A 17,432-nucleotide genomic window follows, 5' to 3' on the forward strand; every position below is an offset into this window, starting at 1 on the left:
TGTCCTTCCCTTGTGAATGTGCGGACAGCTGCCTGTCCTTCCCTTGTGCTGCCTGTCCCTTCCTTGTGAATGTGCTGACATCGGTCTGTCCTACCCTTGTGAATGTGCTGACAGCTGCCTCTCCTCCTGTGAATGTGCTGACAGCTACCTGTCCTTCCATTCATGTGCCGACAGCTGCCTGTCCTTCCCTTGTGAATGTGCGGACAGCTGCCTGTCCTTCTCTTGTGAATGTGCTGACAGCGGCCTGTCCTTCCCTTGTGAATGTGCTGACAGCTGCCTCTCCTCCTGTGAATATGCTGACCGCTGCCTGTCCTTCCCTTGTGAATGTGCTGACAGCTTCCTGTCCTTCCCTTGTGAATGTGCTGACAGCTTCCTGTCCTTCCCTTGTGAATGTGCTGACAGCTGCCTGTCCTACCCTTGTGAATGTGCTGACAGCTGCCTCTCCTCCTGTGAATGTGCTGACAGCTACCTGTCCTTCCATTCATGTGCCGACAGCTGCCTGTCCTTCCCTTGTGAATGTCCGGACAGCTGCCTGGCCTTCTCTTGTGAATGTACTGACAGCTGCCTGGCCTTCTCTTGTGAATGTGATGACGGCTGCATGTCCTTCCCTTGTGAATGTACTGACCGCTGCATGTCCTTCCCTTGTGAATGTACTGACCGCTGCCTGTCTTTCCCTTGTGAATGTACTGACAACTGCCTGTCCTTCCCTTGTGAATGTGCTGACAGCTGCCTGTCCTTCCCTTGTGAATGTGCTGACAAATGCCTGTCCTTCCCATGTGAATGTACTGACAGCTGCCTGTCCTTCCCTTCTGTATGTGCTGACGGCTGCCTGTCCTTCCCTTGTGAATGTGCTGACAGCTGCCTGGCCCTCCCTTGTGAATGTGCTGACAGCGGCCTGTCCCTCCCTTGTGAATGTGCTGACAGCTGCCTGTCCCTCCCTTGTGAATGTGCTGACAGCTGCCTGTCCCTCCCTTGTGAATGTGCTGACAGCTGCCTGTCCCTCCCTTGTGAATGTGCTGACAGCTGCCTGTCCCTCCCTTGTGAATGTGCTGACAGCTGCCTGTCCTTCCCTTCTGTATGTGCTGACGGCTGCCTGTCCTTCCCTTGTGAATGTGCTGACAGCTGCCTGTCCTTCCCTTGTGAATGTGCTGACAAATGCCTGTCCTTCCCATGTGAATGTACTGACAGCTGCCTGTCCTTCCCTTCTGTATGTGCTGACGGCTGCCTGTCCTTCCCTTGTGAATGTGCTGACAGCTGCCTGGCCTTCCCTTGTGAATGTACTGACAGCTGCCTGCCCTTCCCTTGTGTATGTGCTGACAGCTGCCGGTCCTTCCCTTGTGAATGCGCTGATAGCTGCCTGTCCTTCCCTTGTGAATGTACTGACTGCCTGTCCTTCCCTTGTGTATGTGCTGACAGCTGCCTGTCCTTCCCTGGTGCTGCCTGTCCCTTCCTTGTGAATGTGCTGACAGCTGCCTGTCCCTCCCTTGTGAATGTGCTGACAGCTGCCTCTCCTCCTGTGAATGTGCTGACAGCTACCTGTCCTTCCATTCATGTGCCGACAGCTGCCTGTCCTTCCCTTGTGAATGTGCGGACAGCTGCCTGTCCTTCTCTTGTGAATGTGCTGACAGCGGCCTGTCCTTCCCTTGTGAATGTGCTGACAGCTGCCTCTCCTCCTGTGAATATGCTGACCGCTGCCTGTCCTTCCCTTCATGTGCCGACGGCTGCCTGTCCTTCCCTTGTGAATGTGCTGACAGCTTCCTGTCCTTCCCTTGTGAATGTGCTGACAGCTGCCTGTCCTACCCTTGTGAATGTGCTGACAGCTGCCTCTCCTCCTGTGAATGTGCTGACAGCTACCTGTCCTTCCATTCATGTGCCGACAGCTGCCTGTCCTTCCCTTGTGAATGTCCGGACAGCTGCCTGGCCTTCTCTTGTGAATGTACTGACAGCTGCCTGGCCTTCTCTTGTGAATGTGATGACGGCTGCATGTCCTTCCCTTGTGAATGTACTGACCGCTGCATGTCCTTCCCTTGTGAATGTACTGACCGCTGCCTGTCTTTCCCTTGTGAATGTACTGACAACTGCCTGTCCTTCCATTGTGAATGTGCTGACAGCTGCCTGTCCTTCCCTTGTGAATGTGCTGACAAATGCCTGTCCTTCCCATGTGAATGTACTGACAGCTGCCTGTCCTTCCCTTCTGTATGTGCTGACGGCTGCCTGTCCTTCCCTTGTGAATGTGCTGACAGCTGCCTGGCCTTCCCTTGTGAATGTACTGACAGCTGCCTGCCCTTCCCTTGTGTATGTGCTGACAGCTGCCGGTCCTTCCCTTGTGAATGCGCTGATAGCTGCCTGTCCTTCCCTTGTGAATGTACTGACTGCCTGTCCTTCCCTTGTGTATGTGCTGACAGCTGCCTGTCCTTCCCTTGTGTATGTGCTGACAGCTGCCTGGCCTTCTCTTGTGAATGTACTGACAGCTGCCTGTCCTTCTCTTGTGAATGTGATGACGGCTGCATGTCCTTACCCTTGTGTATGTGCTGACAGCTGCCTGTACTTCTCTTGTGAATGTGCCGACAGCTGCCTGTCCCTCCCTTGTGAATGTGCTAACAGCGGCCTGTCCTTCCCTTGTGAATGTGCTGACAGCTGCCTCTCCTCCTGTGAATATGCTGACCGCTGCCTGTCCTTCCCTTCATGTGCCGACAGCTGCCTGTCCTTCCCTTGTGAATGTGCTGACAGCTTCCTGTCTTTCCCTTGTGAATGTGCTGACAGCTGCCTCTCCTCCTGTGAATATGCTGACCGCTGCCTGTCCTTCCCTTCATGTGCCGACGGCTGCCTGTCCTTCCCTTGTGAATGTGCTGACAGCTTCCTGTCCTTGAATGAATGAATTGAGTACAGATTTGTATAGCGCTGGCTACCCGGGGGCATCCCAGCGCTTTAGACCCATCTCAGACAAATCACTCAGCAGAACAGGAAGGTCTTCAGCCGCTTTCTAAACTGTAAATGATTAGGCTCAAGCCGCAGGTAATCGGGCAGCTGATTCCAACTTTTTGCTGCCTGTACTGCAAAACGTCGGCCCCCTGTACGAGAACGCTTGATCCTCGGGACAGAGAGCAGATTGCGGTGGTTGGATCTAAGAGCTCTGGGCCCTTGATGGTGCCTCAGAAGAGGACACAGAATGGCGTGGCCCTTGTTGATTATTGATTTGTGGGCCATACACAAGGCCTTAAACTGGATCCTTTCCTGAACAGGTAACAAGTGTAGAGCCCGGAAGGCCGTCTTCGCCGAGCTGTGTCTAGGGACATCCATAAGCATTCGGGCTGCGCAGTTCTGGACTGACTGGAGTATCTTAATGGTCCCTAATGGTGCCCCCAAGTAGACCGCGTTCGCATAGTCAAGCCGCGAGAGGATCAGGGACTGGACCAGGATCCGTCTTGCCTCGAACGGAAGAATGGTCAGGACCTTCCGTAGGATCTTCAGAAGGCCGTAACGGGTAGCGGCGACCTTACCGGCTTGAACTTGAAAACTAAAGGTGGGATCAAGCCACACCCCCAGACTTTTAATTTGCTCCTTCGGGGGAGGGGGCGGACCCAAACATATGGGCCACCAAGCGTCAAGATTGATGGGGGCCTTATATCCCAGCATCATAATCTCTGTTTTTGAACCGTTAAGTTTAAAAAAAGAGGCATCCATCCAATCGAGGACCTTGGTGAGACACGGGGAAAGGTTATTGACCCGGGAATCCACAGCGTCTGCCCTAGCCAGGGAAACCACCAACTGCGTATCGTCGGCGTAGGTGACCAATTGGATTCCCCAGGGAAGGACCTCATTAGCCAGGGGCCTCATATAGATATTAAATAGGGTCGGGCTCATTGAGGATCCCTGGGGAACGCCGTAATGCAGTGGGAATTGATCGGATGCTGCTTCCTCCTCGAAAACTGCAAAGGATCTGTTAGCAAGGAAGGACCGAAACCAATTAAGGACGGTCCCCGCAATGCTAACCTCCCGCAACCGCTGGAGAAGGAGTGTGTGGTTTACAGTATCGAAGGCTGCGCTGAGGTCCAAAAGGACCACTGCAGCGCAGCCTCCTCCATCCCCAATTTTCCTTGCCTCCTCCACTACTGCGACCAGAGCAGTCTCAGTTCCGTGCCTCGTTCTAAAACCCGTTTGGGTGACATGCAAGGCGCACTCATCCTCAATAAATGTTGATAGTATGCGGTTGACATATTTCTCTGCAATTTTGCTAACCCCTGGCAGGAGAGAGATAGGTCTATAATTGGACCATTCTTCTGGATCAAGGCTAGGTTTTTTTAGCAGAGCTTTGACACTAGCCTGCTTCCACCGAGGGGGAACTACACCTGCCGCCAGAGAGGAGTAAATAACATCCTTGATAACAGGAACCACAATGTCAGAGGCCTGTTTTAAAACTGAAGGCGGGGCAATGTCAGAGGGGGAGCCAGATTTAAGGTTCCTGAGGAGCCCTTCAGCCGTAGATAGGTCTAGTGGCGGAAAGGACTCTAGTTTCGTGAGGCAGGTCGGTCCAGAGGGAGAGATCATGGACTCGGTGACACGTGGGGGTGGAAAAGCTGAGTAATATGTTGGCAACCTTCTTGGCGAAGAAGTGGGCCAATTCGGTGCACCGTTTCTGGGGATCATTTACCTCAATAGATGGACATGGTGGAGTAACTAGAGATTTAAAGATTTTAAAAATTTCCCTGGGTGAATTGGCGGCATCAGCAATTTTTCCTTGGTAATAGGATGATTGTGCCATTTTAAGGTGCTTCTTATAATCCCTGAGAACCATCCTATACTCATTTTTATTCTCGAGGGAGAAGTTCTTTCTCCACTTTCTTTCCGCCCTCTTGCAGCTCCGTTTAAGATCCTTCAGATCAGTGGAGTCCCAAGGCAGTTTATTCCAGCCGGTGCGATAATTAATCTCTTTTACAGGCAGGATGGGATCGAGAGAGGTCTCTAGCCACCTGTTGAGCGCCTCATTCGCTGCGATAGGATCGGCACAGAAGGGAGGGGGAGATTTATTTAATATGGATAGCCATTCCTCTAGAGGGAGTCTCGACCAAATACGCCCCAATCTCTTAGAGGTTGTGGTCGGACGGCTGATATCGGCCGGGGTCCAAGTGAAAGATAGCAGCGCATGGTCTGACCAAGGGACAAAGAGTGACTCATCCCAAATAATCTCATCCAGATTAGTAAAGAAATGATCAATTAGATGCCCTGCCAAATGGGTAGGTCCTGCTACAATTTGTTTGAGTTGCAGCATCCCCAGTCCTTCCAATAAAGCTTGCGAAGAAGGGGCAGATGGATCGTCTAAATGTATGTTAAAATCTCCCTAGATTGAGAAATTGGGGGCGCTACTGATGATATGGGTGATTTTATCATGAAGATTGTCGCAGAAACTCGTGTGTGATCCAGGAGGCCTGTACACCACAATCCCTGAAAGGGAACATGTGGAGGAAAAGGTTAATACAAACGAGTCAGCGAGCGGGCTCTCAGAGATGCGGCACCTAAAAGAGTTTCGATATATAATTGCCACCCCACCTCCTTGCCCGATCTGCCGGTCATTCCTACAGATTACGAACCCCGGGGGGAGGGCACAGACTAAGTCCGGGTCAGAGGCCTCGGTTAACCACATTTCCGTAAGGAACAGGACATCTGGCTCACGCTCCTCGAATATCATGCGGATTTCATAAGCATATTTTGGGAGTGAACGGCAATTAATAAGAAGTAAAGAGTATTTTTTGGGCTTAGGGAGTAACGTAGTACCCGGTTCCTGCGGGCCCAGCAAACCTTTACAGAGAGGACAGGGAATCATTACCTCCAAGGGGAGTAACACATGGGGACAGGGAACTACGGGGTCATCTCGGAACATCAATAGCTGGTCTCTACAAAACGAGATTCTACCTGCTCCCAAACCAGGAGTCGCTTCCATCCTCCTGGTCCCTTGTGAATGTGCTGACAGCTGCCTGTCCTTCCCTTGTGAATGTGCTGACAGCTGCCTGTCCTTCCCTTGTGAATGTGCTGACAGCTGCCTGTCCTTCCCTTGTGAATGTGCTGACATTGGCCTGTGCTACCCTTGTGAATGTGCTGACAGCTGCCTCTCCTCCTGTGAATGTGCTGACAGCTACCTGTGCTTCCATTCATGTGCCAACAGCTGCCTGTCCTTCCCTTGTGAATGTACTGACAACTGCCTGTCCTTCCCTTGTGTATGTGCTGACAGATGCCTGTCCTTCCCTTGTGTATGTGCTGACAGCTGCCTGGCCTTCCCTCGTGAATGTGCTGACAGCTGCCTGTCCCTTCCTTGTGAATGTGCTGACATTGGCCTGTCCTACCCTTGTGAATGTGCTGACAGCTGCCCGTCCTTCCCCTCTGTATGTGCTGACGGCTGCCTGTCCTTCCCTTGTGAATGTGCTGACAGCTGCCTGGCCTTCCCTTGTGAATGTACTGACAGCTGCATGTCCTTCCCTTGTGTATGTGCTGACAGCTGCATGTCCTTCCCTTGTGAATGTGCTGACAGCTGCCTGTCCCTCCCTTGTGAATGTGCTGACAGCTGCCTGACCCTCCCTTGTGAATGTGCTGACAGCAGCCTGTCCCTCCCTTGTAAATGTGCTGACAGCTGCCTCTCCTCCTGTAATGTGCTGACAACTGCCTGTCCTTCCATTTATGTGCAGACAGCTGCCTGTCCTTCCCTTGTGAATGTGCTGAATGCGTCCTGTCCTTCCCTTGTGAATGTGCTGACAGCTTCCTGTCCTACCCTTGTGAATGTGCTGACAGCTGCCCGTCCTTCCCCTCTGTATGTGCTGACGGCTGCCTGTCCTTCCCTTATGAATGTGCTGACAGCTGCCTGGCCTTCCCTTGTGAATGTACTGACAGCTGCATGTCCTTCCCTTGTGTATGTGCTGACAGCTGCATGTCCTTCCCTTGTGAATGTGGTGACAGCTGCCTGTCCCTCCCTTGTGAATGTGCTGACAGCTGCCTGTCCCTCCCTTGTGAATGTGCTGACAGCAGCCTGTCCCTCCCTTGTAAATGTGCTGACAGCTGCCTCTCCTCCTGTAATGTGCTGACAACTGCCTGTCCTTCCATTTATGTGCAGACAGCTGCCTGTCCTTCGCTTGTGAATGCACTGACAACTGCCTGTCCTTCCCTTGTGAATGTGCTGACAGCTGCCTGTCCTTCCCTTGTGTATGTGCTGACAGCTGCCTGGCCTTCTCTTGTGAATGTGCTGACAGCTGCCTGTCCCTTCCTTGTGAATGTGCTGACATTGGCCTGTCCTACCCTTGTGAATGTGCTGACAGCTGCCTGTCCTTCCCCTCTATATGTGCTGACGGCTGCCTGTCCTTCCCTTGTGAATGTGCTGACAGCTGCCTGGCCTTCCCTTGTGAATGTACTGACAGCTGCCTGTCCTTCCGTTCTGTATGTGCTGACAGCTGCATGTCCTTCTCTTGTGAATGTGCTGACAGCTGCCTGTCCCTCCCTTGTGAATGTGCTGACAGCTGCCTGTCCCTCCCTTGTAAATGTGCTGACAGCTGCCTCTCCTCCTGTAATGTGCTGACAACTGCCTGTCCTTCCATTCATGTGCAGACAGCTGCCTGTCCTTCCCTTGTGAATGTGCTGACAACTGCCTGTCCTTCCCTTGTGTATGTGCTGACAGCTGCCTGTCCTTCCCTTGTGTATGTGCTGACAGCTGCCTGGCCTTCTCTTGTGAATGTGCTGACAGCTTCCTGTCCTTCCCTTGTGAATGTGCTGACAGCTGCCTGTCCTAACCTTGTGAATGTGCTGACAGCTGCCTGTCCCTTCCTTGTGAATGTGCTGACATTGGCCTGTCCTACCCATGTGAATGTGCTGACAGCTGCCTCACCTCCTGTGAATGTACTGACAGCTGCCTGTCCTTCCCCTCTGTATGTGCCGACGGCTGCCTGTCCTTCCCTTGTGAATGTGCTGACAGCTGCCTGGCCTTCCCTTGTGATTGTACTGACAACTTCCTGTCCTTCCCTTGTGAATGTGCTGACAGCTGCCTGTCCTTCCCTTGTGAATGTGCTGACAGCTGCCTGTCCTTCCCTTGTGAATGTGCTGACAGCTGCCTGTCCTTCCCTTGTGAATGTGCTGACAGCTGCCTGTCCTTCCCTTGTGAATGTGCTGACATTGGCCTGTGCTACCCTTGTGAATGTGCTGACAGCTGCCTCTCCTCCTGTGAATGTTCTGACAGCTACCTGTCTTTCCATTCATGTGCCAACAGCTGCCTGTCCTTCCCTTGTGAATGTACTGACAACTGCCTGTCCTTCCCTTGTGTATGTGCTGACAGCTGCCTGTTCTTCCCTTGTGTATGTGCTGACAGCTGCCTGTCCTTCCCTTGTGTATGTGCTGACAGCTGCCTGGCCTTCTCTTGTGAATGTGCTGACAGCTGCCTGTCCCTTCCTTGTGAATGTGCTGACATTGGCCTGTCCTACCCTTGTGAATGTGCCGATAGCTGCCTGGCCTTCCCTTGTGAATGTACTGACAGCTGCCTGTCCTTCCCTTGTGTATGTGCTGACAGCTGCATGTCCTTCTCTTGTGAATGTGCTGACAGCTGCCTGTCCCTCCCTTGTGAATGTGCTGACAGCTGCCTGTCCCTTCCTTGTGAATGTGCTGACATTGGCCTGTCCTAGGAGTAGTGTGGCTCACTGGTTAGAGGCGGCAGGCCTGAGAGCAGAAGTCAGCCTGGGACCAGGGTTCAATTCCCGACGCGGCAGGGTCGTGGACCTTGGTCAGCGGACTCGATAATTCTCGCTTCGGTGCTTACTCTAATCAGGGGTTCCACTCGGCAACTCTGGGCATTAGCTTGCCTAATCTCCACAACGGCCCCACCAATTCCGGGGATGCCTGGCTCCACCTTGGGGACTCCCAGCAAGGGACCATCCCACAGGGAAAGCCAGGACGGGTTCCCCAGAGTTATACAGCGCCGGGACGCCCCGTTGCTGGGGCAGCTGTGCGCTTTACAAGTATACTAAATTTACATTTACATTTACATTTACATTTACCCATGTGAATGTGCTGACAGCTGCCTCACCTCCTGTGAATGTACTGACAGCTGCCTGTCCTTCCCCTCTGTATGTGCTGACAGCTGCCTGGCCTTCCCTTGTGAATGTACTGACAGCTTCCTGTCCTTCCCTTGTGAATGTGCTGACAGCGGCCCGTCCTTCCCTTGTGAATGTGCTGACAGCTGCCTCTCCTCCTGTGAATGTGCCGACAGCTGCCTGTCCTTCTCTTGTGAATGTGCTGACAGCTTCCTGTCATTTCCTTGTGAATGTGCTGCCAGCAGCCTGACCTTCTATTGCGAATGTGCTGACAGCTGTCTGTCCTCGTGTGAATGTGCGGACAGCTGCCTCTCCTCCTGTGAATGTGCTGACAGCTGCCTGTCCTTCACTAGTGAATGTGCTGACAGCTGCCTGTCCTTCACTTGTGAATGTACTGACAGCAGCATGTCCTTCCCTTCTGTCTGTGCTGACGGCTGCCTGTCCTTCCCTTGTGAATGTCCTGACCGCTGCCTGTCCTTCCCTTGTGAATGTGCCGACAGCTGCCCGTCCTTCGCTTGTGAATGTGCTGGCAGCTGCCTGTCCTTACCTTGTGAATGTACCGACAGCTGCCTATCCTTCCCTTGTGAATGTGCTGACAGCGGCCTGTCCTTCCTTTGTGAATGTGCGGACAGCTGCACGTCCTTCGCTTCTGCATGTGCCGACAGCTGACTTTCTTTCCCTTGTGAATGTGCTGACAGCTGCCTGTCCCTCCCTTGTGAATGTGCTGACAGCTGCCTGTCCCTCCCTTGTGAATGTGCTGACAGCTGCCTGTCCCTCCCTTGTGAATGTGCTGACAGCGGCCTGTCCTTCCCTTGTGAATGTGCTGACAGCTGCCTGTCCCTCCCTTGTGAATGTGCTGACAGCTGCCTCTCCTCCTGTGAATGTGCTGACTGCTGCCTGTCCTTCCATTCGTGTGCCGACAGCTGCCTGTCCTTGGCGGGTGAATGTGCGGACAGCTTCCTGTCCTTCCCATGTGAATGTGCTGACAGCAGCCTGTCCTTCCCTTGTGAATGTGCTGACAGCTGCCTGTCCTCCTGTGAATGTGCTGAGAGCTGCCCGTCCTTCCCTGCATGTGCTGGCAGCTGCCTGACCTTCCCTTGTGAATGTACCGACAGCTGCCTGTCATTCCCTTGTGAATGTACCGACAGCTGCCTGTCCTTCCCTCGTGAATGTGCTGACAGTTGCCTGTCCTTCGCTTCTGCATGTGCCGACAGCTGCCCGTCCTTCCCATGCGAATGTGCCGACAGCTGCCTGTCCTTCACTTCTGCCTGTGCTGGCAGCTGCCTGTCCTTCCCTTGTGAATGTGTTGACAGACGCCTGTCTTTCCCTTGTGAATGTGCTGACAGCTGCCTGTCCTTCCCTTGTGAATGTGCTGACAGCGGCCTGTCCCTCCCTTGTGAATGTGCTGACAGCGGCCTGTCCCTCCCTTGTGAATGTGCTGACAGCTGCCTGTCCCTCCCTTGTGAATGTGCTGACAGCTGCCTGTCCCTCCCTTGTGAATGTGCTGACAGCTGCCTGTCCCTCCCTTGTGAATGTGCTGACAGCTGCCTGTCCCTCCCTTGTGAATGTGCTGACAGCGGCCTGTCCCTCCCTTGTGAATGTGCTGACAGCGGCCTGTCCTTCCCTTGTGAATGTGCTGACAGCTGCCTCTCCTGTGAATGTGCTGACAGCTGCCTGTCCTTCCATTCATGTGCCGACAGCTGCCTGTCCTTCCCTTGTGTATGTGCTGACAGCTTCCTGTCCTTCCCTTGTGAATGTGCTGACAGTGGCCTGTCCTTCCGTTGTGAATGTGCTGACAGCTGCCTTTCCTCCTGTGAATGTGTTGGTAGCTGCCTGTCCTTCCATTAATGTGCCGACAGCTGCCTGTCCTTCCCTTGTGAATGTGCTGACAGCTGCCTGTCCCTCCCTTGTGAATGTGCTGACAGCGACCTGTCCTTCCCTTGTGAATGTGCTGACAGCTGCCTCTCCTGTGAATGTGCTGACAGCTGCCTGTCCTTCCATTCATGTGCCGACAGCTTCCTGTCCTTCCCTTGTGAATGTGCTGACAGCTTCCTGTCCTTCCCTTGTGAATGTGCTGACAGTGGCCTGTCCTTCCGTTGTGAATGTGCTGACAGCTGCCTTTCCTCCTGTGAATGTGTTGGTAGCTGCCTGTCCTTCCATTAATGTGCCGACAACTGCCTGTCCTTCCCTTGTGAATGTGCTGACAGCTGCCTGTCATTCCCTTGTGAATGTGCTGACAGCTGCCTGTCCCTCCCTTGTGAATGTGCTGACAGCGACCTGTCCTTCCCTTGTGAATGTGCTGACAGCTCATGTTCCTCCCTTGGGAATGTGCTGACAGTTGCTGTCCTTCCCTTGTGAATGTGCTGACAGCACCTGTCCTTCCCTTGTGAATGTGCTGACAGCACCTGTCCTTCCCTTGTGAATGTGCTGACAGCACCTGTCCTTCCCTTGTGAATGTGCTGACAGCTCCTGTCCTTCCCTTGTGAATGTGCTGACAGCTCCTGGTCTTCCCTTGTGAATGTGCTGACAGGTACCTGTCCTCATGTGAATGAGCTGACCACTGCCTGTCCTTCCCTTGTGAATGGGCTAACAGCTGCCTGTCATTCCCTTGTGAATGTGCTGACAGCTGCCTGTCCCTCCCTTGTGAATGTGCTGACAGCGACCTGTCCTTCCATTGTGAATGTGCTGACAGCTCCTGTCCCTCCCTTGGGAATGTGCAGACAGTTGCTGTCCTTCCCTTGTGAATGTGCTGACAGCACCTGTCCTTCCCTTGTGAATGTGCTGACAGCACCTGTCCTTCCCTTGTGAATGTGCTGATGACAGCACCTGTCCTTCCCTTGTGAATGTGCTGACAGCACCTGTCCTTCCCTTGTGAATGTGCTGACAGCTCCTGGTCTTCCCGTGTGAATGTGCTGACAGGTACCTGTCCTCATGTGAATGAGCTGACCACTGCCTGTCCTTCCCTTGTGAATGGGCTAACAGCTGCCTGTCATTCCCTTGTGAATGAGCTAACAGCTGCCTGTCATTCCCTTGTGAATGAGCTAACAGCTGCCTGTCATTCCCTTGTGAATGAGCTAACAGCTGCCTGTCATTCCCTTGTGAATGAGCTAACAGCTGCCTGTCATTCCCTTGTGAATGAGCTAACAGCTGCCTGTCATTCCCTTGTGAATGAGCTAACAGCTGCCTGTCATTCCCTTGTGAATGAGCTAACAGCTGCCTGTCATTCCCTTGTGAATGAGCTGAGAGCTGCCTTCCATGCCCTTGTGAATGTGCTGACAGCTGCCTGTTCCCAGGTAAATGTGCTGATAGTTGCCTGTCCTTACCCTGTGCATGTGCTGACAGCTTCCTGTTCCTCCCTTGTGAATGTGTGGAAACCTGCCTATCCTTCTCTTGTGAATGTGCTGACAGCTGCCTGTCCTTCCCTTGTGAATGTGCTGACACCTGCCTGTCCTTCCCTTGTAAATGTGGTGACAGCTGCCTGTCCTTCCCCCTTCTGAATGAGCGGACAGCTGCCTGTCTCTCCCTTGTGAATGTGCTGACACCTGCCTGTCCTTCCTTTGTGAATGTGCTGACACCTGCCTGTCCTTCCCTTGTGAATGTGCTGACACCTGCCTGCCCCTCCCTGATGAATGAGCTGACAGCTGCCTGTGCCTCCCTTGTGAATGTGCCGACACCTGCCTTGTGAATGTGCGGACATCTGCCTGTCCTTCTCTTGTGAACTTGCTGACACCTGCCTGTCCCTCCCTGGTGAATGTGCTGACACCTGCCTGTCCCTCCCTGGTGAATGTGCTGACAGCTGCCTCTCCTCCTGTGAATGTGCCGACAGCTGCCTGTCCTTCCCTTGTGAATGTGCTGACAGCTTCCTGTCATTTCCTTGTGAATGTGCTGCCAGCAGCCTGACCTTCTATTGCGAATGTGCTGACAGCTGCCTGTCCTCGTGTGAATGTGCGGACAGCTGCCTCTCCTCCTGTGAATGTGCTGACAGCTGCCTGTCCTTCACTAGTGAATGTGCTGACAGCTGCCTGTCCTTCACTTGTGAATGTACTGACAGCAGCATGTCCTTCCCTTCTGTCTGTGCTGACGGCTGCCTGTCCTTCCCTTGTGAATGTCCTGACCGCTGCCTGTCCTTCCCTTGTGAATGTGCCGACAGCTGCCCGTCCTTCGCTTGTGAATGTGCTGGCAGCTGCCTGTCCTTACCTTGTGAATGTACCGACAGCTGCCTATCCTTCCCTTGTGAATGTGCTGACAGCGGCCTGTCCTTCCTTTGTGAATGTGCGGACAGCTGCACGTCCTTCGCTTCTGCATGTGCCGACAGCTGACTTTCTTTCCCTTGTGAATGTGCTGACAGCTGCCTGTCCCTCCCTTGTGAATGTGCTGACAGCTGCCTGTCCCTCCCTTGTGAATGTGCTGACAGCTGCCTGTCCCTCCCTTGTGAATGTGCTGACAGCGGCCTGTACTTCCCTTGTGAATGTGCTGACAGCCGCCTGTCCCTCCCTTGTGAATGTGCTGACAGCTGCCTCTCCTCCTGTGAATGTGCTGACTGCTGCCTGTCCTTCCATTCGTGTGCCGACAGCTGCCTGTCCTTCGCGGGTGAATGTGCGGACAGCTTCCTGTCCTTCCCATGTGAATGTGCTGACAGCAGCCTGTCCTTCCCTTGTGAATGTGCTGACAGCTGCCTGTCCTCCTGTGAATGTGCTGAGAGCTGCCCGTCCTTCCCTGCATGTGCTGGCAGCTGCCTGACCTTCCCTTGTGAATGTACCGACAGCTGCCTGTCATTCCCTTGTGAATGTACCGACAGCTGCCTGTCCTTCCCTCGTGAATGTGCTGACAGTTGCCTGTCCTTCGCTTCTGCATGTGCCGACAGCTGCCCGTCCTTCCCATGCGAATGTGCCGACAGCTGCCTGTCCTTCACTTCTGCCTGTGCTGGCAGCTGCCTGTCCTTCCCTTGTGAATGTGTTGACAGACGCCTGTCTTTCCCTTGTGAATGTGCTGACAGCTGCCTGTCCTTCCCTTGTGAATGTGCTGACAGCTGCCTGTCCCTCCCTTGTGAATGTGCTGACAGCGGCCTGTCCCTCCCTTGTGAATGTGCTGACAGCTGCCTGTCCCTCCCTTGTGAATGTGCTGACAGCTGCCTGTCCCTCCCTTGTGAATGTGCTGACAGCTGCCTGTCCCTCCCTTGTGAATGTGCTGACAGCTGCCTGTCCCTCCCTTGTGAATGTGCTGACAGCGGCCTGTCCTTCCCTTGTGAATGTGCTGACAGCTGCCTCTCCTGTGAATGTGCTGACAGCTGCCTGTCCTTCCATTCATGTGCCGACAGCTGCCTGTCCTTCCCTTGTGTATGTGCTGACAGCTTCCTGTCCTTCCCTTGTGAATGTGATGACAGTGGCCTGTCCTTCCGTTGTGAATGTGCTGACAGCTGCCTTTCCTCCTGTGAATGTGTTGGTAGCTGCCTGTCCTTCCATTAATGTGCTGACAACTGCCTGTCCTTCCCTTGTGAATGTGCTGACAGCTGCCTGTCCTTCCCTTGTGAATGTGCTGACAGCTGCCTGTCCCTCCCTTGTGAATGTGCTGACAGCGACCTGTCCTTCCCTTGTGAATGTGCTGACAGCTGCCTCTCCTGTGAATGTGCTGACAGCTGCCTGTCCTTCCATTCATGTGCCGACAGCTTCCTGTCCTTCCCTTGTGAATGTGCTGACAGCTTCCTGTCCTTCCCTTGTGAATGTGCTGACAGTGGCCTGTCCTTCCGTTGTGAATGTGCTGACAGCTGCCTTTCCTCCTGTGAATGTGTTGGTAGCTGCCTGTCCTTCCATTAATGTGCCGACAACTGCCTGTCCTTCCCTTGTGAATGTGCTGACAGCTGCCTGTCATTCCCTTGTGAATGTGCTGACAGCTGCCTGTCCCTCCCTTGTGAATGTGCTGACAGCGACCTGTCCTTCCCTTGTGAATGTGCTGACAGCTCATGTTCCTCCCTTGGGAATGTGCTGACAGTTGCTGTCCTTCCCTTGTGAATGTGCTGACAGCACCTGTCCTTCCCTTGTGAATGTGCTGACAGCACCTGTCCTTCCCTTGTGAATGTGCTGACAGCACCTGTCCTTCCCTTGTGAATGTGCTGACAGCTCCTGGTCTTCCCTTGTGAATGTGCTGACAGGTACCTGTCCTCATGTGAATGAGCTGACCACTGCCTGTCCTTCCCTTGTGAATGGGCTAACAGCTGCCTGTCATTCCCTTGTGAATGTGCTGACAGCTGCCTGTCCCTCCCTTGTGAATGTGCTGACAGCGACCTGTCCTTCCATTGTGAATGTGCTGACAGCTCCTGTCCCTCCCTTGGGAATGTGCAGACAGTTGCTGTCCTTCCCTTGTGAATGTGCTGACAGCACCTGTCCTTCCCTTGTGAATGTGCTGACAGCACCTGTCCTTCCCTGGTGAATGTGCTGATGACGGCACCTGTCCTTCCCTTGTGAATGTGCTGACAGCACCTGTCCTTCCCTTGTGAATGTGCTGACAGCTCCTGGTCTTCCCTTGTGAATGTGCTGACAGGTACCTGTCCTCATGTGAATGAGCTGACCACTGCCTGTCCTTCCCTTGTGAATGGGCTAACAGCTGCCTGTCATTCCCTTGTGAATGAGCCAACAGCTGCCTGTCATTCCCTTGTGAATGAGCTAACAGCTGCCTGTCATTCCCTTGTGAATGAGCTAACAGCTGCCTGTCATTCCCTTGTGAATGAGCTAACAGCTGCCTGTCATTCCCTTGTGAATGAGCTAACAGCTGCCTGTCATTCCCTTGTGAATGAGCTGAGAGCTGCCTTCCATGCCCTTGTGAATGTGCTGACAGCTGCCTGTTCCCAGGTAAATGTGCTGATAGTTGCCTGTCCTTACCCTGTGCATGTGCTGACAGCTTCCTGTTCCTCCCTTGTGAATGTGTGGAAACCTGCCTATCCTTCTCTTGTGAATGTGCTGACAGCTGCCTGTCCTTCCCTTGTGAATGTGCTGACACCTGCCTGTCCTTCCCTTGTAAATGTGGTGACAGCTGCCTGTCCTTCCCCCTTCTGAATGAGCGGACAGCTGCCTGTCTCTCCCTTGTGAATGTGCTGACACCTGCCTGTCCTTCCTTTGTGAATGTGCTGACACCTGCCTGTCCTTCCCTTGTGAATGTGCTGACACCTGCCTGCCCCTCCCTGATGAATGAGCTGACAGCTGCCTGTGCCTCCCTTGTGAATGTGCCGACACCTGCCTTGTGAATGTGCGGACATCTGCCTGTCCTTCTCTTGTGAACTTGCTGACACCTGCCTGTCCCTCCCTGGTGAATGTGCTGACACCTGCCTGTCCCTCCCTGGTGAATGTGCTGACACCTGCCTGTCCCTCCCTGGTGAATGTGCTGACACCTGCCTGCCCCTCCCTGGTGAATGTGCTGACACCTGCCTGCCCCTCCCTGGTGAATGTGCTGACAGCTGCCGGTCCCTCCCCGGTGAATGTGCTGACACCTGCCTGTCCCTCCCTGGTGAATGTGCTGACACCTGCCTGTCCCTCCCTGGTGAATGTGCTGACACCTGCCTGCCCCTCCCTGGTGAATGTGCTGACACCTGCCTGCCCCTCCCTGGTGAATGTGCTGACAGCTGCCGGTCCCTCCCCGGTGAATGTGCTGACACCTGCCTGTCCCTCCCCTGTGAATGTGCTGACAGCTCTCTGTGCCTCTCCTGTGCAGGTGGTGCAGATGCAGTGTAGCTTGGAGCGCAACGAGGACAAGACACGGTGGCATGTGAGTACCTGCTCCAAGCTTCTAACCTCTCCCAGTTTTGTCATTATTTCCTCAGTGAGGGACACCTGTTTACCTTCTGCATGCCTAGCATCTTATTTTAACAGCTTGATTTCTAAGACTTTTACCTGCAGAAATAGAATATCTTTCTCTGAATTAAAGCCCTACTAGGTGGCTGTTTATTATTGGCCACTCTAAACTAGCCAAATGAAAAACCTGGAAACTTAAGAAAGCTTGTTGTGCATCATTACTTCCATCCTTTTTGGGTGTCCCTACCTCGGGAGGCGCCTTGCCTTCCATTAGCATCCCTCATATTACAGGTATGTGCATGCTTTCCAAAAATGAAATGTCTCTTACAAGCTAAAAACCGATCAGTTTGTAACTTTTTGCAATTTCCTAGTGTGATACTCTTTCCATCTATCCTGTATCTTTACATTTTGTGCCAATTTAGTGAGTGAATTTCAAGCCCTGGAAGAGGAAGCAACAAGGGCGGTCTGGTATAGATACAAGGTGCCGTTCAAAATTAACTTTAGTTTGAGTAAACAAACGTGCATACCTGCTAATCCCGCCCTTCCCACATCCCGGAACCGACAAAATGAGGTGTTCCTACTCCCAGCACCT

At 53.4% G+C, this 17,432-nt stretch overlaps 1 protein-coding gene across 2 annotated transcripts in view; it reads left to right on the top strand.

The window, feature by feature from the left end:
• NRBP2 (nuclear receptor binding protein 2) overlaps window positions 1-17,432 on the top strand; it is a 383,035-nt gene that overhangs the window by 311,875 nt on the left and 53,728 nt on the right. For both annotated transcript variants that reach the window (XM_078686579.1, XM_078686580.1), the window contains exon 15: window positions 16,761-16,814. In XM_078686579.1, coding sequence (XP_078542705.1) covers window positions 16,761-16,814 — 54 coding nt within the window. The remainder of the gene's footprint in view (window positions 1-16,760; window positions 16,815-17,432) is intronic.

Source organism: Lissotriton helveticus, chromosome 4_1 (assembly GCF_964261635.1).
Source record: "Lissotriton helveticus chromosome 4_1, aLisHel1.1, whole genome shotgun sequence".
Taxonomy (NCBI): Eukaryota; Metazoa; Chordata; class Amphibia; order Caudata; family Salamandridae; genus Lissotriton; species Lissotriton helveticus.